This window comes from Heterocephalus glaber, unplaced genomic scaffold, assembly GCF_053883595.1.
Source record: "Heterocephalus glaber isolate CG9 unplaced genomic scaffold, H.glaber_assembly_v1.0 deba00001444, whole genome shotgun sequence".
Classification (NCBI taxonomy): Eukaryota; Metazoa; Chordata; class Mammalia; order Rodentia; family Bathyergidae; genus Heterocephalus; species Heterocephalus glaber.
This window is the reverse complement of record NW_028258297.1, coordinates 13952063-13971812: the sequence shown is the minus strand read 5'-3', so window position 1 is coordinate 13971812 and position 19750 is coordinate 13952063. Positions and strand designations below refer to the sequence as shown.

Sequence of the window (19750 nt, the reverse complement as noted above, 5' to 3'; positions counted from 1 at the left end):
GGACTTTGCTCTTGGCAGGCAGGCACAGTGCCACTGAGCTACATCCCCAGCTCTGGAGTTTATTATTGTTAGGTAAGGACTTATTCTTATCATTTTGTTGATTTTCTTCTAGTTCTTTTGAATATTTTTCTTTGCTTTATCTTTTATATATCTTTCTATTTGATAGTTTATTGATAATGTTTGATTCTTTTCTATTTCTATTTTGTGTTTCAGTCTTTGAGAGAGATTTATGCTTTCATGAAGGTAATGATCTTTCACTTCTGGTTGTAGGACTTCCTTATGCATCTTTTATAAGGCTGGTCTGTTGTGAATTCCTTCAGTTTTTGCTTGTACTGGTAGATCCATATAGCTCCTTCATTTCTGAAGGATTGTTACTGGGTATACTAATTGTGGTTGGCTGTTTTGTTTTTCCTTTCTCTCAGGACTTGGAATATGTCAGTCCATTCCCTCCTGCCTTATAGGGTTGCTGTTGATAAGTCTGGTGTAGTTTAATGCAACTGTCGCTCAATGCGACTTGGTGCTTTTCTTTTCAAGATTTAAAAGTTCTTTCTTGTTATTATACTTTTGACAATTTGAATGTAATATTCTGTGAGGAAGATCTTCTCTGGTCATGTCTATTAGGGGTCTTATAAGCCTCCTGTACATGAATGTCCATGTCTTCCACAAAATTAGGGAAATTTTCTGCTATTATTTCATTGAACAGATTTTCTATGCCCTTAACTTTTTCTCCTTGCCTTAAGGTATTCTGAAAATGTTGATGTTTGTTCGTTTAATGGCATCCCAAAGTCTTGAATGCTTGTTTTACTTTTAGTTTTACCTTTTTTCTTCTCTATTTCACAAATGTATCTCTAAAGTCCTGTCTTCAGGGTCAGATATTCTTTCTTCTGCTTGTTCTAGTTTGCTACTGAGGCTTTTAACTATATTTTTATTGACATTTTGAGATTTTAATTTTCAAGGTTTCTGTTTGTTTTTTCCCCAAAATGTCTTATTTCTTTGTATTTTTCATTTATGTCTCTCATTGTTTTCCCAATTTCATCTGTTTATCTTTATTCTCTTAGGTTTCATTGTCCTTTTTTATAATCATTCTTTAACATTCTTTAGCACATTTTATCTCTTTATTTTTTTGAAATCTTTTGTTAGAGAGTTATTCATATGATGGGATTCTTAATGAGGAGCTTTTTCCTCAAAACATATCTCGGTGTATTGATTTGTTACTTATTGTTGGCCTTCATTGCAGTTGGATACTGTAATGTGTTTTGCTATCACTTTTTTGGCCATGATTAATGACTTCAGGCATGGTATGTGCTCTGGAAGAGTTGGAGACACCTATCTCCAGGGTCATACAAGACTTGGGACACTTTAGGAGTTCAGGTAGGTGTGGTCTAGACAAGCAGAGTGTGTGAAGTACACTCTGTGTAGCTACTCCTATACTGGGAATGGTGGCCCCTAACTGGTGACAAAGGTTTCCTCAGGCACTGTTGGTGTTGGCACTGTCACCTATAAGGTCTCTGGCCCTGGCTGTACCAGCAGTGGTGAGGGGCCTGAAGCACTTGTCCTCCAGCCAGGCAGTGGTGTGGGGCCAGGTGATGCCTGGGAAGGGTTGGTGGTTCTAACTCAGCATCCCCTCTGTGATGCTCACACTCAGTCCTGATGGCAGTGTGTGGTCAGAAAAAGAGCAGGGTGCAGCCGCAGGAGCCATCCAGGTGGGGTGCAGCAGGAACTGTGGGTGTTCTTCTCTGTGGCTTTGGTGGCAGTGCCTAGAAGAAAGTTGGACCTCAGCTGGAGCAGAGCTTAGTTCCTCTCTGAGCTTCCTCTGTCCTTGCATACCTGGGGTGGTGGAACAGTTGTCGCCATGGAGTTGCTGAAGTCACCCTCAACACACCCCTGTGGGCAGGACAGCAGTAGAAACCACAGTGTTTCTTCCTTATCCTGTTAGTAGCAGGCAGCTGATCCTGGGACAAGAGGGGAGAAGAGGCAGGAATGATATGGGTGCCTGACTTCAGTCTTGGCGTTGACCTGAGTTGACACAGGGTTGGCCATGCCCTTGGTCCTAGAGTGCAAACTCCCTAATCTCCTGGTTCTTGAGATCAGCAATGTCCCTTCTCCTTCATGTCTCAATACCTACCCCCTACAGTTTGGGACACATAGTGGACTAGAGTTAGAGTCACTTTTCTTGGCCAAGTTGGATTCACAAGGCAGCTACCTGCTGAGGCAGTGCAGTAGTGTGTCTGTAGGGTCCCAGAGATAAGAATATGCAGGAGTTTCTGACCTAGGGCAGTCTAAATCCAGATAGTAGGCCCCTTCTTAAAATGGCTCCTGGCTGCCGTATCCTGGAGGTTTACTGGGAGATGATGTGAGATCCTTTTCCATTTCCAGGATACTACATGGATTTCAGTTATTTATCTGAGTGGGCTCCAAGCTTGTGAGGAATGTGAAACTTTCCAGTATTAGAATAGATAGAGCTTGCTGGGGCTCTCTTTCACTCTTACCCTGCACAGTACAGACTCCCCTTCTGCTGGTTGTGGAGCCAGGGTGGCAGATACTGTCATGCTTTGTTTTTCTTTCTATGCTGTTGTCCCAGGTCTCTGACTCATAAGGTTCTAGTCCCTTTCTTACTGTTTTCCCATCATCATTCACCCTTAGCATGAAGCTATACCCTTGTTGCTTTGGTTCTTCATGGAGAAGGATCAGGTGAGTTCTGGGTGCTTCCATTCAGCCATCTTGTCCTCCAAACTACTGAACAAATTTTCCTGTAGTACACTTTTTTTTTTGGATGTAACATATTTAATCCATCTCTATTGGATATTATCTTTTCTCTGTTATGAATAATGCCACATGAACATTATTGAAGCAAATATTTGCATGCACTCTTAATTATATATATATACACACATATATATATATGTGTGTATATATATATATAATTAAATTTATTTATTTTTTGGTACCAGGGATTGAACTTGGGTCTTTGTGCTTGCACAGCAGGCAGCGAAACCACTGAGCTAAATCCCCGGCCCTCTAAATTATATTTTTAGGGTGAATGGAGCTTGTTTATTCCCAGAAAGCCTTTGTGCTTTGTCAGAACTTAAGGAATTATTTCACTGAAGAAAATAGTGAGTTGTATGCACATATGATTTATTGTTGGGGACTGGGTCATGCAATTATGAAGAGTGGTGAGACCCAAGATCTGCAGGGTGAGCCCATGGGTTAGATACTTGAGAGATGGGGGACTTAGTTCAAGTCCAAGTTTGGAGGCCCAAGATCAAGTGAGCCAAAGCTGGCAGGCTTGAGTGTGTGGGAGATCCAACATTTTAGTTTGAGTACAAAGGCAGAGAAAAAGTCCATTTCTAGTTTAAAGGTAGCCAGGGAAGATCCATTCTCTCTTCCTCTGGTGAGAGTCAGCTGTTCTGTGCTATGAAGGCCTTTCACTAACTGGAAGAAGCTCACCCACATTAAGGACTGTTTTCCTCGGTGTACAGAATGGAATATTAATGTTGTCCAAAAACACCCTCATTCAAACACCAGTAATTATTAGAGATCCCTGCAGTTGGTTCTGATCAGCTCAGTGCTACAATGCAAGGTTAAAAGAAAAACTCAAGGGCTGGGAATTTAGCTCAGTGGTTCCGCCGCCTGCCTCACAAGTGCAAGGACCCGAGTTTGATCCCCGGTACCAAAAAAACCTCAAAAACCTCAAAGAATTAAAGCAACAGAGAAATGGGGAGCCAAGATGACCAATGCTTGTGCAAGCAAGGCTGAGCAAGGGAAGGCCCTGAACACCCAGAGCTGTCGATATTTATTGGTGACATCATCATTAGATTGAGGTAAAGGGGCTACATGGAGGGACTATGTGGAGTTGCTATGGATATGTTGCTGATGCAGGCAAGGCTTGTAAAGGAAGTAGTTATACAAAATTAACCCTTATAGGAGATTTTTCCAGTTTTGAGGTATATGATAGAGAATTTAGAGCTTTAGTGGAGGAAAAGGACATAAAGGTATTCTTGGTGGCTTTCCAGGAGATTTTTTTTCCCATTCTACTACAAATAAGGAATAAATCATCTCTAATTATATTATGGTTTATATTTCCCTTTCTAATATTTCATATTACATCTAGATAATACATTATTTTATATTAATGGTCTGATTAAATTTATTCAGTTTTCTTTATAGTATCTTCTTGTAATTATAAGACTTGGTTATTTTCTTAGATTATTGAAGAATCTTCAATCTTGCATCTAGCTTGTCAATCTGCTTATTTTTCCCTGTCTTGCCAGCAGCCAGCCCTTTCGTTCCTTAGGGGAAAAATGAAGACTTTTGCTTAAAGAAGATTGGTGTGTCCATTGCTAAAGTAATCTGAATTATTTCAATTTCTGAAAGTAATAGGACTAACTGTATTTAAGAATTACCCCCCTCCCCCACCAAAAGTTAATTTTCACTTGAGACTGAAATTTCATCTAAGGTGGAGAAGAAAAATTTAAATCACTGAATACTTTTTTTTTTCACTGAATACTTTTAAAGAAAAGAATGAGAGGTAAAAAATAGGGGCATTTCTCTCCCTTCCCATAACTGATTATTGATTACATATATCATCATTATTTAAACCTCACAATAACTCTCTATGGTAAGTATCATCCTCCAGAGTTCACAGATAAGGAAACTGAGTTCCTTAAATAAGAGATGAAGGAGTTTTCCCAGAGTCACACAGCTGACAAGCTGGTGTCAAGATTTGACACAAGGCTGATTAGACTGCAACCTAAGGCGAGTGGTCTTTCCACTTCTCTGACAGCTCAGCAGGGTGCAAGGATTATATGGCATATTTGTAGGATCCAAGGGACCTGAAAGAGTTCAGGACTTCATTCATTAAAAATACCATCTTTTTCCACCTTTCAAAACTAATCTGTCTTTCTTCTTCCTAAGGCTCAATAGAAGTGGGCAAAGTAATAGATTACCTAAGACAGACAAGTAGCCAAGATTTGGAAGACAGTGGCCTTGAGGAGCTGTGGACCATGCTTGACCCTGAAAAGACAGACCCACAAGTGGATCTGGACACTTTCCATGCCGCTGTGAAGGAGTGGATGGCTTACTGTAGACCCAAATGGTAACCAGGTCTTGGCAGAATGTCTTTTAAGCTTCTGTTTTAATAATTCATTCGAGTTGGTGCTAATCACTGCTCATTTGTGTGGATGGAACTACTAAAACCTGGTACATCTTGCACTTTGGCAGCCTTTCAGTCTCCTGAAAGATGCAAAGCTTATTGTCCGCCCTCCCTAGGATTTAATAGTCTGGGATAAGGCCAATAATTTACATTCTAGCAAGTTGCTAGGTGATATTGTTGCTGCTGCACATGAGGTGGGCACCCTTTGAGGACCACAGCCCTGTGCATTAGTTTAGATAATGTTCATTTATTGTGACCGGGGGTAGCACATGTTATTCTCACAAAGAATTGAGTTGGTACGAGAGCCAAGTGATTTATTGATATTATTAAATCTCCAATGCATGTAAACTCAAGGGTGAACTCCCTTTCCCCTTTTTTGGTGTTACTGGGGCCTGAACCCAGGGCCTTTGCACTGACATACATCTCCAGCCCTTGTTATTTTTTAATTTTACGACAGTCTTTGCTAAGTTACTAGATTGCCCAGGTTGGGCTTGAACTTGCAATGCTCCTGCTTTAGCCTCACAGAGTTCTGAGACTATAGGCAGGTGTCACCACTCCTGGAGTAAGGTTCCTTTTAAGAACAGTGGTGTAGGCAGTGAGTATAATTTGAACATTTCGTATGTACTCTTCACTGGGACCTAATGCCTGCCACCCACCAATTAAAGGAGAAACAGCCTGGCACAGGGGATAGTGGAGGAAAGCTGCTCACATCATGGTGGCCAGGAAGCTGAGAGAGAAAGGAGGAGCTGGGGAGGGAGATAATACACTTGCAGATCACCCCCCAGTGACCCATCTTTACCCCCCACCCCAACAGCACACACAGCTGCCCAAGGGGTTTTGGAAAGTGCTTGGGATCATAGGGTATTATTTCTGAAAAAAATATGTCAATTTGACTTCTACCAATGTAGAAGTGGATGAATCCATGATCACCTTCCAAAGCCCCCCCTCTAAGCACATGAAGCTTTGGAGTGACATTCTCTATCTAAACCATAATACATAGGAAGGCTGGGTCGGGGATTTAGCTCAATGGTGCAGCCGCCTGCCTTGCAGGTGCAAGGTCCTGAGTTCGATCCCCAGTACCAAAGCAACAATAACAACAAAATAAAACATAGGAAGGCTAAAGGGAAAAGGAAAAGCCAGTGGGAGAGGAAGAAAACCGGAAGAAAGATTGGCATTTCATGATTTTAGATGCCCCGGGAGATACTGCAGAAGTGCCTTTGTTTTCCAGGTCAGCCAGGTTGATGTGCTTCTTAGACATCAACCTACAGCCATCAGCCAACTCATACAAGGGATTTGCTTAAAACTTCAACTCCTAAGAGTAACAATAGTTACTAGGCTTTTATTGGGATTAAGGGTTTCTAGATGACTTAAGAAAATATGACTAAAATACTGTCGGCCATATGTAGGTTAATAATGAAGGCAAAGTAAATATTCAAAAATATGGAATCTTACAAGTAAAGAAATGTAAATAAAGAGGATATACCTGTTTTGATAGTTTAACAAAGATTAACAAAGAATGATTTTATCCCACTTCATGGGGTATAGGGGGCGGTATTTAACCTCTTAGACATTTTTGGTAGAAGTGCAAGTTTTTTAAAGTCCAGTTGGTGGCATATGCCTTTAATCCCAGAATTGGAGAGGCTGAAGCAGGGGCATCACTGTGGGTTTGAGGCCAGGCTGAACTACACAGTGAGATTGTCTCAAAAAACAAAGGTGGTGTGGGGGCTGGGGATTTAGCTCAGTGGTTTCGCTGCCTACTGTGCAAGCGCAAGGACCTGAGTTCGATCCCTGGTACCAAAAAAACCCAAAGTGGTGGGGGACTGTGTGCGTGCTCTCCCCTGATAACTTGTAGTACCAACAGAAAGACTTTTTAAAAAATTATATCTACTTGCTTTCACGCTCAATTGTCTTGTACTGCTTTTTGGTAAAATTCCACTGGTTTGTTGTATCATGTTCATTGCTGTACAAGCTTATACATTTAATTTTAATATATGGGAAGCATACTTTCAAAAAAAGAAAAAGACCAATTTAAGAATATAAGACCCTTAAAAATATGTAGTCTCTCTGAGCTAGTAATGTAACTTGAAGGAAAATCATCATATGCTCTAATACTGTATACTAAGACGTTGTTTATGATAGTGATAAATAGAAGCAACCTAAATATTTAAAAATAGAGTAGTGGACAAATAAATTATGGTATATACTTCCATATACTGGAATCCTAAATTATCATTCAAAATTATTATTGGATTAATGTATGACAATAGAAACAGTGATATGTATTTATTGTAAATAACTGACTATCTCTCTATATTGTATAATCCCATTTTTGTCAGGAAACAGAAATATACCTAGGAAAAATTTGGGAGAATGCAATCCATAATAATTATCTCTGCATGGTGGTTTTAATTTTTGTGTCCACTCATGAATTTTGTAATATTTCTAAAATTTGATTATATAATATCTCTAAATTTGATCATATATAATCCTGTACTAAAAATGAATAATTTAGAAACAGTGATGACAAAAGAAAACTTATTTTTTATAACAAATTTTGAGGAAAGGCAAAGGCATGGGAGGTCTCAATACAGAATACAAGAGCAGAAAGCAGAAACTCAAATAGTGCTGAGTGTGTGCAGGGGACTAGAATATGATGTTTCTACTCAAGCTTCTATTGGAGATCTCACATGAGGTCTGAAAAGCAGTGAGATTTAAGTATAAATTTAAATAATTTTGTGGCTGCTCCAGAGAAGGGGGTGAGGAAGAGAGGAGAGGGGGGAGAGAGGGGGAGACAGACAGTGGCTAAGGGTTTGGTGCTTAAGATTTAGTAAGAAAAGATCTTTCGCAGATGGGAAGGGATCCGAGAGAAGGACGGAAGGAATGGGGAGGAAAAAGAAGGAAGGGGGGACATAAAAAGAATAGAGATGTGTTATGTACACATACCAGCTCCCCACGGTAAATGTAATCGTTACATACTGGTAACATATTCATAAAAATCAAACTTAAAAACAGATTTGGTGACAAAACTTAAATTATACTATAAGGATTCTTTGAAGTGAAAAGGTTGAAAGTCTATTTTGGGGGCAGAGCTGGAATTTGTGCACTGGACAGAGGATTGGGTAGAAAGTTTAGAGTGAAATGTTCACAGTATACTTAGTCTGGGTTCCACTTTATCTGTGATAGAGACAGGGAGAGCCCCATCAATGTATCCTGAAGTCCTCCTTGATCAGGACTTTCCTTTTCCAACCTTTAAAGGTCCACTGTCTTGCTACCTGCAGAGTCCCCACTGTTACTCCAAGCTGTCTTGATGTCCTAATCCACTGAGACCCTCATTGCCTAACCACATGCTGCTGTGTGTCGCCCCCTGACTGTCTGCGTGGGTGTTTTTTGTATTTGATTAAAAGTTGATGGCTAGTGGAGGTAATGCCTCTGTTTCTTTCTGTCAACCTAAGTGTAGCATGGGGGTCTAAGGAGTTCTTGAATGAAAAGATGGTTTTAGAATTCAGAAAAATACTGTCGCTGAATAAGAGAGTGTACAGCACATCTTTAACCAGTGAACTAAACCTCAGTGTGGCAAACAAGCTCACTGGTTTTGTTTTTGGCTACAGGGAAGGCGTGAAGAGCAGGTTCAGTAGGACCACTGAAGATTCTGTTTTTGAAAAGCAGGACAGCATAAACTCAGGTGGGGCCAGTATGTGTGCACTTCTTTGGGATTGTTGTGCCACTTTCTTGTGGTTTTGAGAATTTTTCATGAAGCTCTCTTGTGTGTGTTTCAGTTGAGATGACTACAGACATAACAGATTCTGCAACAGGGAGTTTGGAGGCTTTGGGTGGAGAGATGTCTCAGGGAGTTCTGTAAGTATTCTTGCTGGTAAAGCTTTTTTAAATTTTTTTTAACGGTACCAAAGATCCAACTCAGGACCTTGAGCTTGTGAGGCCGGTATGGTGTCACTGAGCTAAATCCCCGGGCCTGGTAAAGCATTTTTAAGTGCTTCCGGTTTCCTTACTTATTTTCTTTCTTTCATAGATTCACATTTTTAAAATAATACTGGCAATGAAGGGCTGAGGTATATCCCCAGCCCGCTGTTTATTTTTTGTTCTGAGATAGGGTCGTGCTCAGTCATTAAGTTGCCCAGGCTGGGCTTGAACTCCTGATCCTCCTGCCTCAACCTCCCAGAGTGGTAGGATTGCAGGTTTGCAAAACTATACTTGAGTAGATTCACTTTTTGCTTACAGTCATTTAACTTTTTTTGAGGGGGGAAGCTAACACAATTGACTTTAAAATTTTAACTATTTTATGCCATCTACATTGAAACCAGTTTCATTAGGAGTATGAATTCTTATAAAACTAGCAATCCAAAAATTACCACTTGTTCACTCATGAAACCCTTCTCCTTCATTGATTTCATGTGTGTTCTTTTTTTTTTTTTTTTTTTTTGTACTATGAATTGAACTCGGGACCTCGTGCCTGTGAGGCAGGTGGCAGCACCACTGAGCTAAATCCCCGGCCCTGATTTCATGTGTTTTCTATAAAAAAATAAGTTCCTTTTGAAGTAGGTTAGGATCTGGGGAATTAGTTTTAAGGTTCTTCTTTATTGGAATATTTTAAACATGAATGGGAAATTCTATTTTCCGCTAAGCGTGTGAGCTTTGTATATTACAGAGAGGCAATTCTTTTTCCTTCTTATTTTATCCAGCAAAAATGTGGAGAAGGAGCCATGTACTGAGCCTGTACTGAAAACTGAGAAAAGATAGGAAAGAGGAAGAGGTCTGGCATGCCATGAAACACTCAGTCCAGACTTTCTAAGAGTTTTGGAGCCAGTGTTGGGGGTGAGGAAGATGAATACTAAGTTGTGAACCACAGGCTCCACCTACAAAGCTCTAGGAGTTGTGTCCTGGTTGATGTTGTAGCAAAGCCAGCTGCCATCCCTTGCCTCAATGAATATCATATATACTTATTTTGGGACCTTCTATCACCCAGGCAGAAATAGGAATGCTTCAGTATAGAAGGAAGCAAATGTGGGGAGGGAAGTGGGAATGAATTAAAAAACTGTGAAAATTGATTTCACAAGTGGCAAATGCTGACTGACTGGCAGTGTTGGAAAACTCTTTGTTATTACTGTATAATAAAAGTTTAAATAAATATTGTATACAGGTGCTGCATTTATGATGAGGATGAGGGTAGAGTAGAAAACTTCATCAGAACATTTAATCCTTCTTGAACTTAACCATATCCTTTATTTTGATTAGAAGGGACTAGAGATACTGAAGATTATCCTCATGTATTCTTCCACCCCTAGAGATGTGTCTGACTTAATTACCTACATAGCAGACCTACATTTCCACAAACAGAAACTGGAAGAGGAAAATTGTAAGTTTAAATTGGCATTGGAAACCTCAGAAGAAGCTAATATCCAGTTAACAGAGGACTGCGCTGAATTACGTCTTCAAGTAAAAAGGTGAGCTACTGTTTTCTTTTTTCATCTTTTATTAATATATTATTTGCATATCATAAAATTTATTCACAGGGTTGTGCAATCATCACCATTATCTAATTCCAGAACATTTTCATCATTCTAAGAACAAACCCTGCACCATTTCCAGTTGCTTCTTTCTTCTTCGCTTCCCTTGGCCCCTGGCAACTACTGGTCTCTCTGTCTCATACTTTTTCTGGACATTTCATACAGAGTCTCCTAATATGTGGCCTGTTGTGTCTGGCTGCCTTTCTTTAGCACAGTGTTTACAAGGTTCGTTCGGTACCACTACATCTTTCCCTTTTATGGCTAATACTATCCCACATTTTAAAATCAACTCTTCAGATGGCAGACATTTAGGTTATTTACATGTTTCTATTATAATGAATAATGCTTCTGTGAGCATTTATGTACAAATTTTCTATGTACTTGTGTTTTTAATTATCTAATCACTGGGTCATATTGTAATTTATACTTGGCATTTTGAGGAACTACCAAACTGTGTTGCATAGGAAATTTACCATCTTACATTCTCATGAGGAATATTTGTCAGTTCTTTTCTAGCAATGATGTTCTATGATCTGTGTCATCCAGGCTAGTTCTAAACCTAACACCACTATGGACTAAGTGTGGGTCTGTCCAAAGTGTTCCATGGGTCAGTTGAAATCTTACTCTCTGAAAGGTGCCATAATAAATACCGAGAGGGATTCATGGGTGGGTCAAGTTTTAAATGTGCTCTCCAGGTACCTATAACCTAGAAGGATAAAAAATGTAAATTTGTGACCTTAGCTTAAGATAAAAAGAGAGTAGAGAATGTAAAAGACATACCAGATAGTGTTCAACTCTGATAACATAGGTTAGGGGGAAATGCTTCATTATCAGGGGAAAAAAACCCAAGTTTCTTATAAAGTCTGCATTTATAGGTATAGGTATTTTAAAGTTCTGAATAGCAGGGTTCAGGGTTATACAAGGAATGACAATAAATCATTGGAGCTGTAGATTCTCACCTTGATTTTTGACATGGTCCAGGCTAGCCTCCAAACCAATCTCATGTATAATATACAAAAAATACTTAGCTTCAGTTCTCTTCTTTCCTCAATTGGCTCATTATTTATTGATTCAAAGTTTCTTTAAAAAATGCCTCAAATGAATGTGTCAAGAGTTGGTTGCAAGCACTAGAAACACTCTGTGTTTTAGTTGATCTTTAACATAAGCAGCCAAGAAATGCATTGGAGGGATGGGGATATAGCTCAGTGGCACCGCGGATGCCTCACAACTGCAAGGTCATGAGTTTGAACCCTGGTATCGGGGGGAAAAAACAAAAAAGAAAAATGCATTGGAAAGGAGTTGAGTAACTCACAGAATGGTCAGGAATCCAGGAATCTGGTGAGCAGCTTGTTTGTCATTGTCTACATCCTTAAGCTGTCATCTCTTTTCTCCTTAGCTCTTTTTAGCTCCCTTAACCTTCCCTTTTATCAAATAACAAGTCATATTGAATTAGCTCCTGTATATCTCTCCCATATATTGATTCCCTCCCTCCCACTCCTATATCTTCTACTTAATTCACATCAGCGTCACCTTTCACCTAGATTGCTGCAGAACCCTTGTGATTAGTCTTCCGGACATGTGCTGTGCTGGCAGGAATATTCTCGGCAGATGCCAGTCTGACCACATCCTGCCTCTGCTTTAAACATTGGGATGGAGCTCTCTTGCATTCAGGATAAACTGTAATTTTTTTTTTTCTCGTACCACAGACTGAACTCAGGACCTTGCACTGGCAAGGCAGGTGCAGTGCCACTGAGCTACATCCCTGGCCTAAACGCTAAATTTCTTCCTAGGGTTTATGGTATAGGAAATCTTTCATGATGGGGCTCTGCTGCTTTATATCTGCTTCCCATTCTCTACTGGAGACTGCAGCATAGCTGCCTAGACCCTTGCTGGGCATCTGCTCGGATGCACACACTCCCTTATTGCAGGAGTTACCTGCTTTTTATGCAGTGTCCAGAGAACTTAGATCTACTCCAACCTTGGTTCCTATCACACTGTATTGTAGTTAGAATTATCTGTTTACCCTATTGAACTACAGACTCTGGGAAGGGAACATTCATTTGATTGAGTGCATGTTTGCCTTCAGTCCCTAACCCAATGCCTGGCACAGATTTAGAGGTCAGTAATTCTTTTAAATTCATTAACTTTATTGGTACATTTTAGGTATACAATATGATGACATTCATCATTGGGAATTTGTACCTTTCCATGATATATGTTGGTTCTTTTTTTCCCCCCATACCCCTGCCTTCCCTTCTACTCCTCCATCCCTCCCTATTTACAAAGACTTGTTTCTGTTTTTGCCTTTTCTTATATTTATTCCTTTCCCTTATTTCATTTCCCCTACCCCTCCCACTTCCCTTTCTCCTTCCCCTTTGGACCTTTTCTTCCTATTTCACATTTCACACACCAGAGGAACTATTTGGTATTTACACATGTGTGTCCTAGTTATTTCACTTAAGAATATGGCCTCAATGTGCATCCATTTATCTGTAAATGTCTCTAGTTTCTTATTCTTTATGGCTGAGTAGTACTCCATTTTTTAAAAAACCACTTCTTTATCCAGTTACCAGCTGATGGAAGATTGGGCTGTTTCCAAGTTTTAGTTAGAGGTGAATAATTTTGTGGCATGATCAAGGTAATTCCTCGGTAAGAAAAAAAGTATACCTTTCTTGAGACCTGCAGATATCAGTTTATAATCTAGTGAGATACAAATCATTTATTCCATGACCTGGATCATCAAAACTCTTTTTTTTTTTTTTTTGGTAGGTACCAGGGATCGAACTCAGGTCCTTATGCTTGCGAGGCAGGCAGTGGAACCACTGAGCTAAATCCCCAGCCCCCATCAAAACTCATTTAACCAGTTTCCAGTTGGTAGGCACTCAGGTTGTTCCTAATTCATTACTATTATAAACAATGCCATAATAGATTTCTTTATGGACTGTACCATATAGAGACTATTGATAATTATTTCTTTAGCAAGTTTTTATTGGTAATTATTTAATTAGTTGTTGCCACCACCAGTATATAAAAGATCTTGTCTTTCTTGTCTTCCATTGTGGGCTCCATATAAGGTTACAGAGCCTGGAATGTAGCATTAGTTAATAAATATTCATAAAATTGCACTAACTAATACTATACCCATTTAGTCACGTCATTTAGCCAATGTTGGATTTCAAGGGGATTCTCCAAATCTTTAGCTTTGAGAATATATTTGTTTTACCTCTATTCTCCTCCTCACTAAACTCCTTCCAAATTCCTTCCTTTTCTAAGGAGTGAAAGATCAGGGGAATAGTGTTCATCATTGTGGTTAGCTGGATTAAGCCTTCAGTGGTTTTCAATTTAAGTCCAAAAATAGTCTTTTGCTTCCTTGGTGTCTTTGACGGTTACATTTGAGGTTTTGCGCATTGTCATCCCCCACCCCTACAGTGTCCGCCAAACTGTTATGAGAGGAAACTTATTAAAAGAAGAACTGGAGGAACTGAAAATTACTCTGAGTGTTTTAGAAAAGGAGAAGAGCATGACTGAAGCTCAGAACAAACAATTGGTAAGTTACTAAGTATCTGAAATGGGCATACAGTTTCCATACTGAAACTCAAAGAGGGCTTGTTTGGGCCCAAAATCAGAAGACGATAAGAACTGATAACACTTTTGAAAAGTACAGACAAGTAAGATTTTGAAAATTGTTTTTCTTTTCATTCGGATTAAAATTTTTTACCTTATCTCGGTCATGTTCATAATGTTTTATAAACACGTAGAAAATCTCTGCAGTGTTTCCTGAAGTTGGTAGGTGAGTTCATAACTATCTGATACTAAAAACTACTTGAAATAAAACCAAATTCTGTCAAACTTTCACCAGTTTTTTTTAGTACTTACAGGTTACTATAAAGCTTCATAAATCCTTTTTTATGCTGAAAAGGCACAGCCCTTTAATTTCAGAGCAACAAGTTATTTATACTAAGCTTTAACCCAAATGCCAGAGAAGTGTGATAATTTTTTGGAAAATGTGAACGTTAGAAATAATTCCTAAAAATCTTGCTAAATTTATGTAGTATTTTAGCATTGTTAATCATGATGAGGTGCCACTGAATGTCATTCAGACTTGCTTGTTTTTAGGCGTTCGTTGAAAAGCTGCTTTTAGAGTCTGACTGTAAGTCGCTGGGAATCTTGGTTTCCAGGCCAACGTCAGCCCCTTGTGACCTTGTGACCTCCCAGAACAAGCACGGCTTCATTTAGCTTGGCTCTTGCCTTAAGAGTAGCATGGCAGGACCTGACTCATTGGGCATCAGATCCTTTGTGCCTGTGGAAGACTCTGAGCGCATTACAGGGAACACTCAATGTAGCAGCCCTGAGCGGCTCCTACACAGATGCACTATGTAGAAAGTTCCAGCCCTGGCACCAAAGGCTGTGTACCTTTAGACAAGCTACAGGGCCACTCTAAGCTTCAGTGTCCCCTAGATTGGGGTCCCCTTCCCCCAAAGCAGAAGGCCAGCCAGTGAGCGAAGCTTCATCTGCACCTAGAGCCACTCCCCACCATCCCTGGCATCACTGCCCGAGCTACACTTTCTCAGCTTTGGTATTAATTCTCATAGGAGCACGAACCCTACCATGAACTGCACATTGAGGGAACTAGATTCATATTATGAGAATATAATGTAATACTCATAGAAATAAAGTGCACAATCTAATAAGTGAAATAAAGTGCATAATAAATGAAATGTGCTTGAATCATCCTAACACACCCCTACCCTGTCTGTGCAAAAATTGTCTTCCACAAAATCAGTCCCCAGTGCCAAAAAAGGTTGGAGACCACTGCCCTAGATTAAGTGGGCAGGACAGTACAACCTACCCTAGAGCTGGGAGGGGAAAATAAGCTTGACACATGTAAAGCATCCAGTTGTCATTGTCTTTCCTCTTTGGGGTCAATAATGTTAACTGCTATTGACAGAAGTGTATTATTCTAGATATGCAATATGGATCTTTTGCATTTTATAGTGTTTTATAATTTCAAAAGAACTTTTAATTTTTACTTCATTGTTAATCATAGATATTCTATGAGAAAGAAACAGAAGTGGCTACATCTTCATATTAAAAAATTTTACTAGAATGATAAAGTCTAGAGAGTTTTTTTGATTGGGCGAAGTCAATTACCTAATAAAAGGTAGTGCAAAAATTTAACACAGGTCTGCTGATTCTAAGTCCATGGTGTATGTGTCCACATGTGTGCCTTTATTTTTGTATCAATGAAATCTTAGCCTGAGACATTATCCCTTTCATTTTTATATCATAAAGGTGATATCTGTTTATTCTGTAAACTAAAGAAATACATATATCAACAAAGGAAAAAATAAAACCACACAAAAATTCTTACCTTAACCTATCCACAAGATTTCCGGGTAACATTTTGGCAAATATCCTATCCTGGAGTATTTTTTTTCCTGATTCAAGGATGTGAATTAAAAACTAGTTTTTAATGTTCGTGTGTGGTAACACTGAGTCTGGGACTACCCACACTTTGAAGTAGAAAGCTAGAACTCTTTGTGGTTTCACGGTGCAGTTTAACTAGTTGAGTTTGCAGCTACTTCTCATACATAGATAGTAATTAAGAAGGAAGTGCAAGGTCCCGAGTTTGATCCTCGGGACAAAAAAAAAAAAAAAATCAAGGAAAGAAGCTGGGTAGTGCCCTGCCTCCCCTTTTTTGGTATTTTAGACAGAGTCTTGTTATGTACTTCAGCCAGGCCTTGAGCTCACTATGTAGCTCAAGCAGGCCTTGAACTTTCAGCGATCCTCCTGCCTCAGCCTCCCAAATCCTGGGATTATAGGCATGCACCACCATGCCTGGCATTTTTCCCCTCTCCTAACATTCCAGTGAGTCAGAGAGGAGACTGACTTTTCTCGTAGTTCTCCCAAGAAACAGCAAGCCAAAGCTCAGCCTCATGTTGAGAATATTTTCATACTAGGCTCAACTGCGACATGTGAATATTATATTTAAAGTTGGTAAAGGGCAGGCATAGTGGTACCTGCCTATATTCCCAGCACTCGGGAGGCTGTCTCAAAACAAATAAAAAAGTTGGTAAAAGGGAAGGAATGTCAATAGCTTTGAAGGTATATGTATGCAATGTTCATGAAATTCTTAAATATTTTTATTTATTTTCAGGAGACAGAAAACCGGGCTCTGATTCTTAAGATTCGGATCCTACAGGAAGAGGTATGTCAGTATCGTTAAACACTGGCATATCATTAAACATAGGAATCACACAGTCATGGGTTGAGACCGTGACTTAAATGCAAATCCAGGCTGCTCTGGGCCTAACAGCAAATTGATTTGTTGAAGTACAAGTGAGGAAGGGCTGATAGGGTGTTCTCTCTGGACAGAGGTACCTTATTACTCCTGCAGTTATCCAGAGAAAAAAATAACATTTAAGAAATTTAGATTTAACATGAAATGAATCTGCCTAAAAATATACATATCAAGAAGGAAAGGACGGGCCTTACCTAATAATTTCCCACCATTACTCCATTGAATGGGATGGCAAGATGCTTTGTCCAGATCCAGATCTTAAGTTTATTGAAAGCATGATCTTGGAAAATCCATTTGTCTTTTCAGGGCTAGCAATACATATTCCAATATAGTTGTTTTGGAAAACAAGATAATTTCTGTTAAGCTGCTTGTAATGTACCTTATGTATGTTAGGAAATGTTAGTGTAATCTCTCCAATCTGTAATCTTTGCAAAGTATATTTTAAGCAAGAGAATTTAAGCATTGGAAGAGCCGATAGTAAAACTACTACTACATTACTATTTTAGAGGGAAAATTCCCTATAGATAGCTTGTGAATATCAAGTACTGCATGAAGTGTTTAAAATTTGGCTTTATATAAGACTATCAAACATATTTATTAAGCTGTACTGAGTAGTCTGGAGACTCAAAATATGAGCCATGTACATATTTTAAAAATTCATAAGGGGTTGAAAAGGAGTAATTAAAGGTTGTAAAGAGAGCTTATATTACATTCAGACATGTTACAGCTGTGAGGCCAGGTGTTTGTGAAATTAGTGCTTTACATTTCAGCTCCTCGTGTAAGATAATTTCTTCTTGTATTTAAATGAGTGACAAGCATTGAAGAATGGTACCAAATCAGTTCAGAATTGAGATGGAATATTTAAACCTCTTCATCAGGAAGTAACATTGCAATTACTGGTTTATGTTAGAAAATCCATATAAATATCCCTCCCAACTGAGATTCCTTTAGGAGGTAGAAATGTAAGGCAGTGTGAAGAATAACAGCACAGTGGTTTGGGTAGAGATTCCCACCCATCCATCCATCCACCCACCCACCCACCACATATTTACTGGGAGACTCCTATGTGTGACACCATCTTAAGTGCTGAGTGTATGAACTTAAGCAAAATGGCCCAATGAGGGGCTTGCATATTAGATAGAAATTAGTGCTATGGAGGAAAGGAGCAAGCAGACTGGAGGGAGAGAAGTACAATTAAACCAGTGTGGTTAAGAAAAGCAGTGCTGTGAAGTTAGTCTTCTGACCCGAAACTGGAAAGGAGGTTTATTTATCTGTTGACAGAACATTGCAGGTAGAGGAAACAGCAAGCTCCAAGTCCCGAGGCTGCAGCCTGCCTGTCAGTTTTAAGAGGCAGTAAGGCAGCATGTGTGGAACAGAGTGAATGAGTAGCAAGAGGTGTGATCTGGGAGCTGCAAGGAGGCAGACCACGCAGGGTCTTCTTATGGAGGCATTCTGAGGACTTGGACTCTTTTTCCTTCTTTCTTTTCCTTCCCTTACACTGAGACAGAGCCCTTGGAGAGTTATGAGCGGAAGAATAATATAGTCGAAGTATTTCTGCTTTAAGAAGATAACTTTGGCTGCTTGCTTTACAGCAGCCTGTAGAGAGGCAAGGAAAACCCAGCAAGACCAATTAGGAGGCTTCTGAAACACTCCAGTCCTAGGTTAATGGGGCCTTGGTTTGAAGCAGTAACAGTGGAGGTGAACAGAGGTGTGAGATCAGGGAATGCTTTATAACATAGCCTAAGATGTTTATTATACATTCAGGTAATATGGGAAATGTCTTCTCATTGTTTCTAGTATCGCAGGAAATACAAAACAAAATCATGTCTGAAAGTGAGAATGCTGGAGGTACTGTAATTTTGAAGAAAGGGAAAGAGATGAAAGGCTAAAGGTTGGAAAACTTTTTGTAAAGGACCTGAGAGTAAATACTTTTAGGCTTTACTGTCCAAAGGCCTTTGCCCACAACTCACCTTTGCCTTTATAGTGTGGAAGCTGCCACAGACAATATAGAGACAAATGAACACAGCTGAGATCTAATAAAACTTTGTTTATAAATCAGGCATGGTGTATACCTGTAAGCCCAGTATTCTGGAGGCTGTGGCAGGAGGAGCCCAAGTTTGAGGTCAGCCTGGACTACAAAGCAAGACCATGTCTCAAGAAATCTAACACCAAACCAAACTTTATTTATAGAAACAGGTGGTCAGCTAGATTTGGTCTTTAGGGGTGGATGGTTGGCACAGTTTGGCAACCCCTGATTTAGATAAAAGATAGTGTAAAATATACCAGGATTATGTGATGTGATAACCAGTAAACATTGACGTTAAAAGTCATGAATTTTTCATGTGACCTGCTGGCATGGAGTGGGCGGCAAGCTAATTTACACAAATCCTAGAAACAAGAGATAGGCAAGGGAACCAAAGCATGTGGAAGGGAGAGATTCTAGCATTTGACCATGGAAGCCGAGTGAAGAGGAACTGAATTCATGGAAAGGCTGAGGGATAATGAAAAGGTAGCAGAGGGCTGGGAATTTAGCTCAGTGGTTCCACCGCCTGCCTTGCAAGCACAAAGTCCGGAGTTTGATCCCCGGTACCAAAGAAAGAGAAAAGGTAGCAGAATGGAGGGATTGCAGGGTCCAGTGGAGACTGAAGGTTTGTTGGTGCTGAAAGAAATATGGAAAGAGGTAGTGGTTGGGAGAGTAAGATGCTTGTAGTCAAGTGAATGGAGGGCTCCCACTAACTGGCCATAACAAGTTTGAAGCCGTGACTATGGAGCAAG

The 19750-nt window shown here is 39.7% G+C and overlaps 1 protein-coding gene across 5 annotated transcripts in view; it reads left to right on the top strand.

The window, feature by feature from the left end:
- Positions 1 to 19750, top strand: part of Irag2 (inositol 1,4,5-triphosphate receptor associated 2) — a 120402-nt gene that overhangs the window by 24851 nt on the left and 75801 nt on the right. For all 5 annotated transcript variants that reach the window (XM_021259077.2, XM_021259078.2, XM_021259080.2 and 2 more), the window contains 6 exons: positions 4915 to 5095; positions 8761 to 8834; positions 8929 to 9007; positions 10453 to 10611; positions 14104 to 14221; positions 16832 to 16882. In XM_021259077.2, the coding sequence (XP_021114736.1) occupies positions 4915 to 5095; positions 8761 to 8834; positions 8929 to 9007; positions 10453 to 10611; positions 14104 to 14221; positions 16832 to 16882 (662 nt within the window). The remainder of the gene's footprint in view (positions 1 to 4914; positions 5096 to 8760; positions 8835 to 8928; positions 9008 to 10452; positions 10612 to 14103; positions 14222 to 16831; positions 16883 to 19750) is intronic.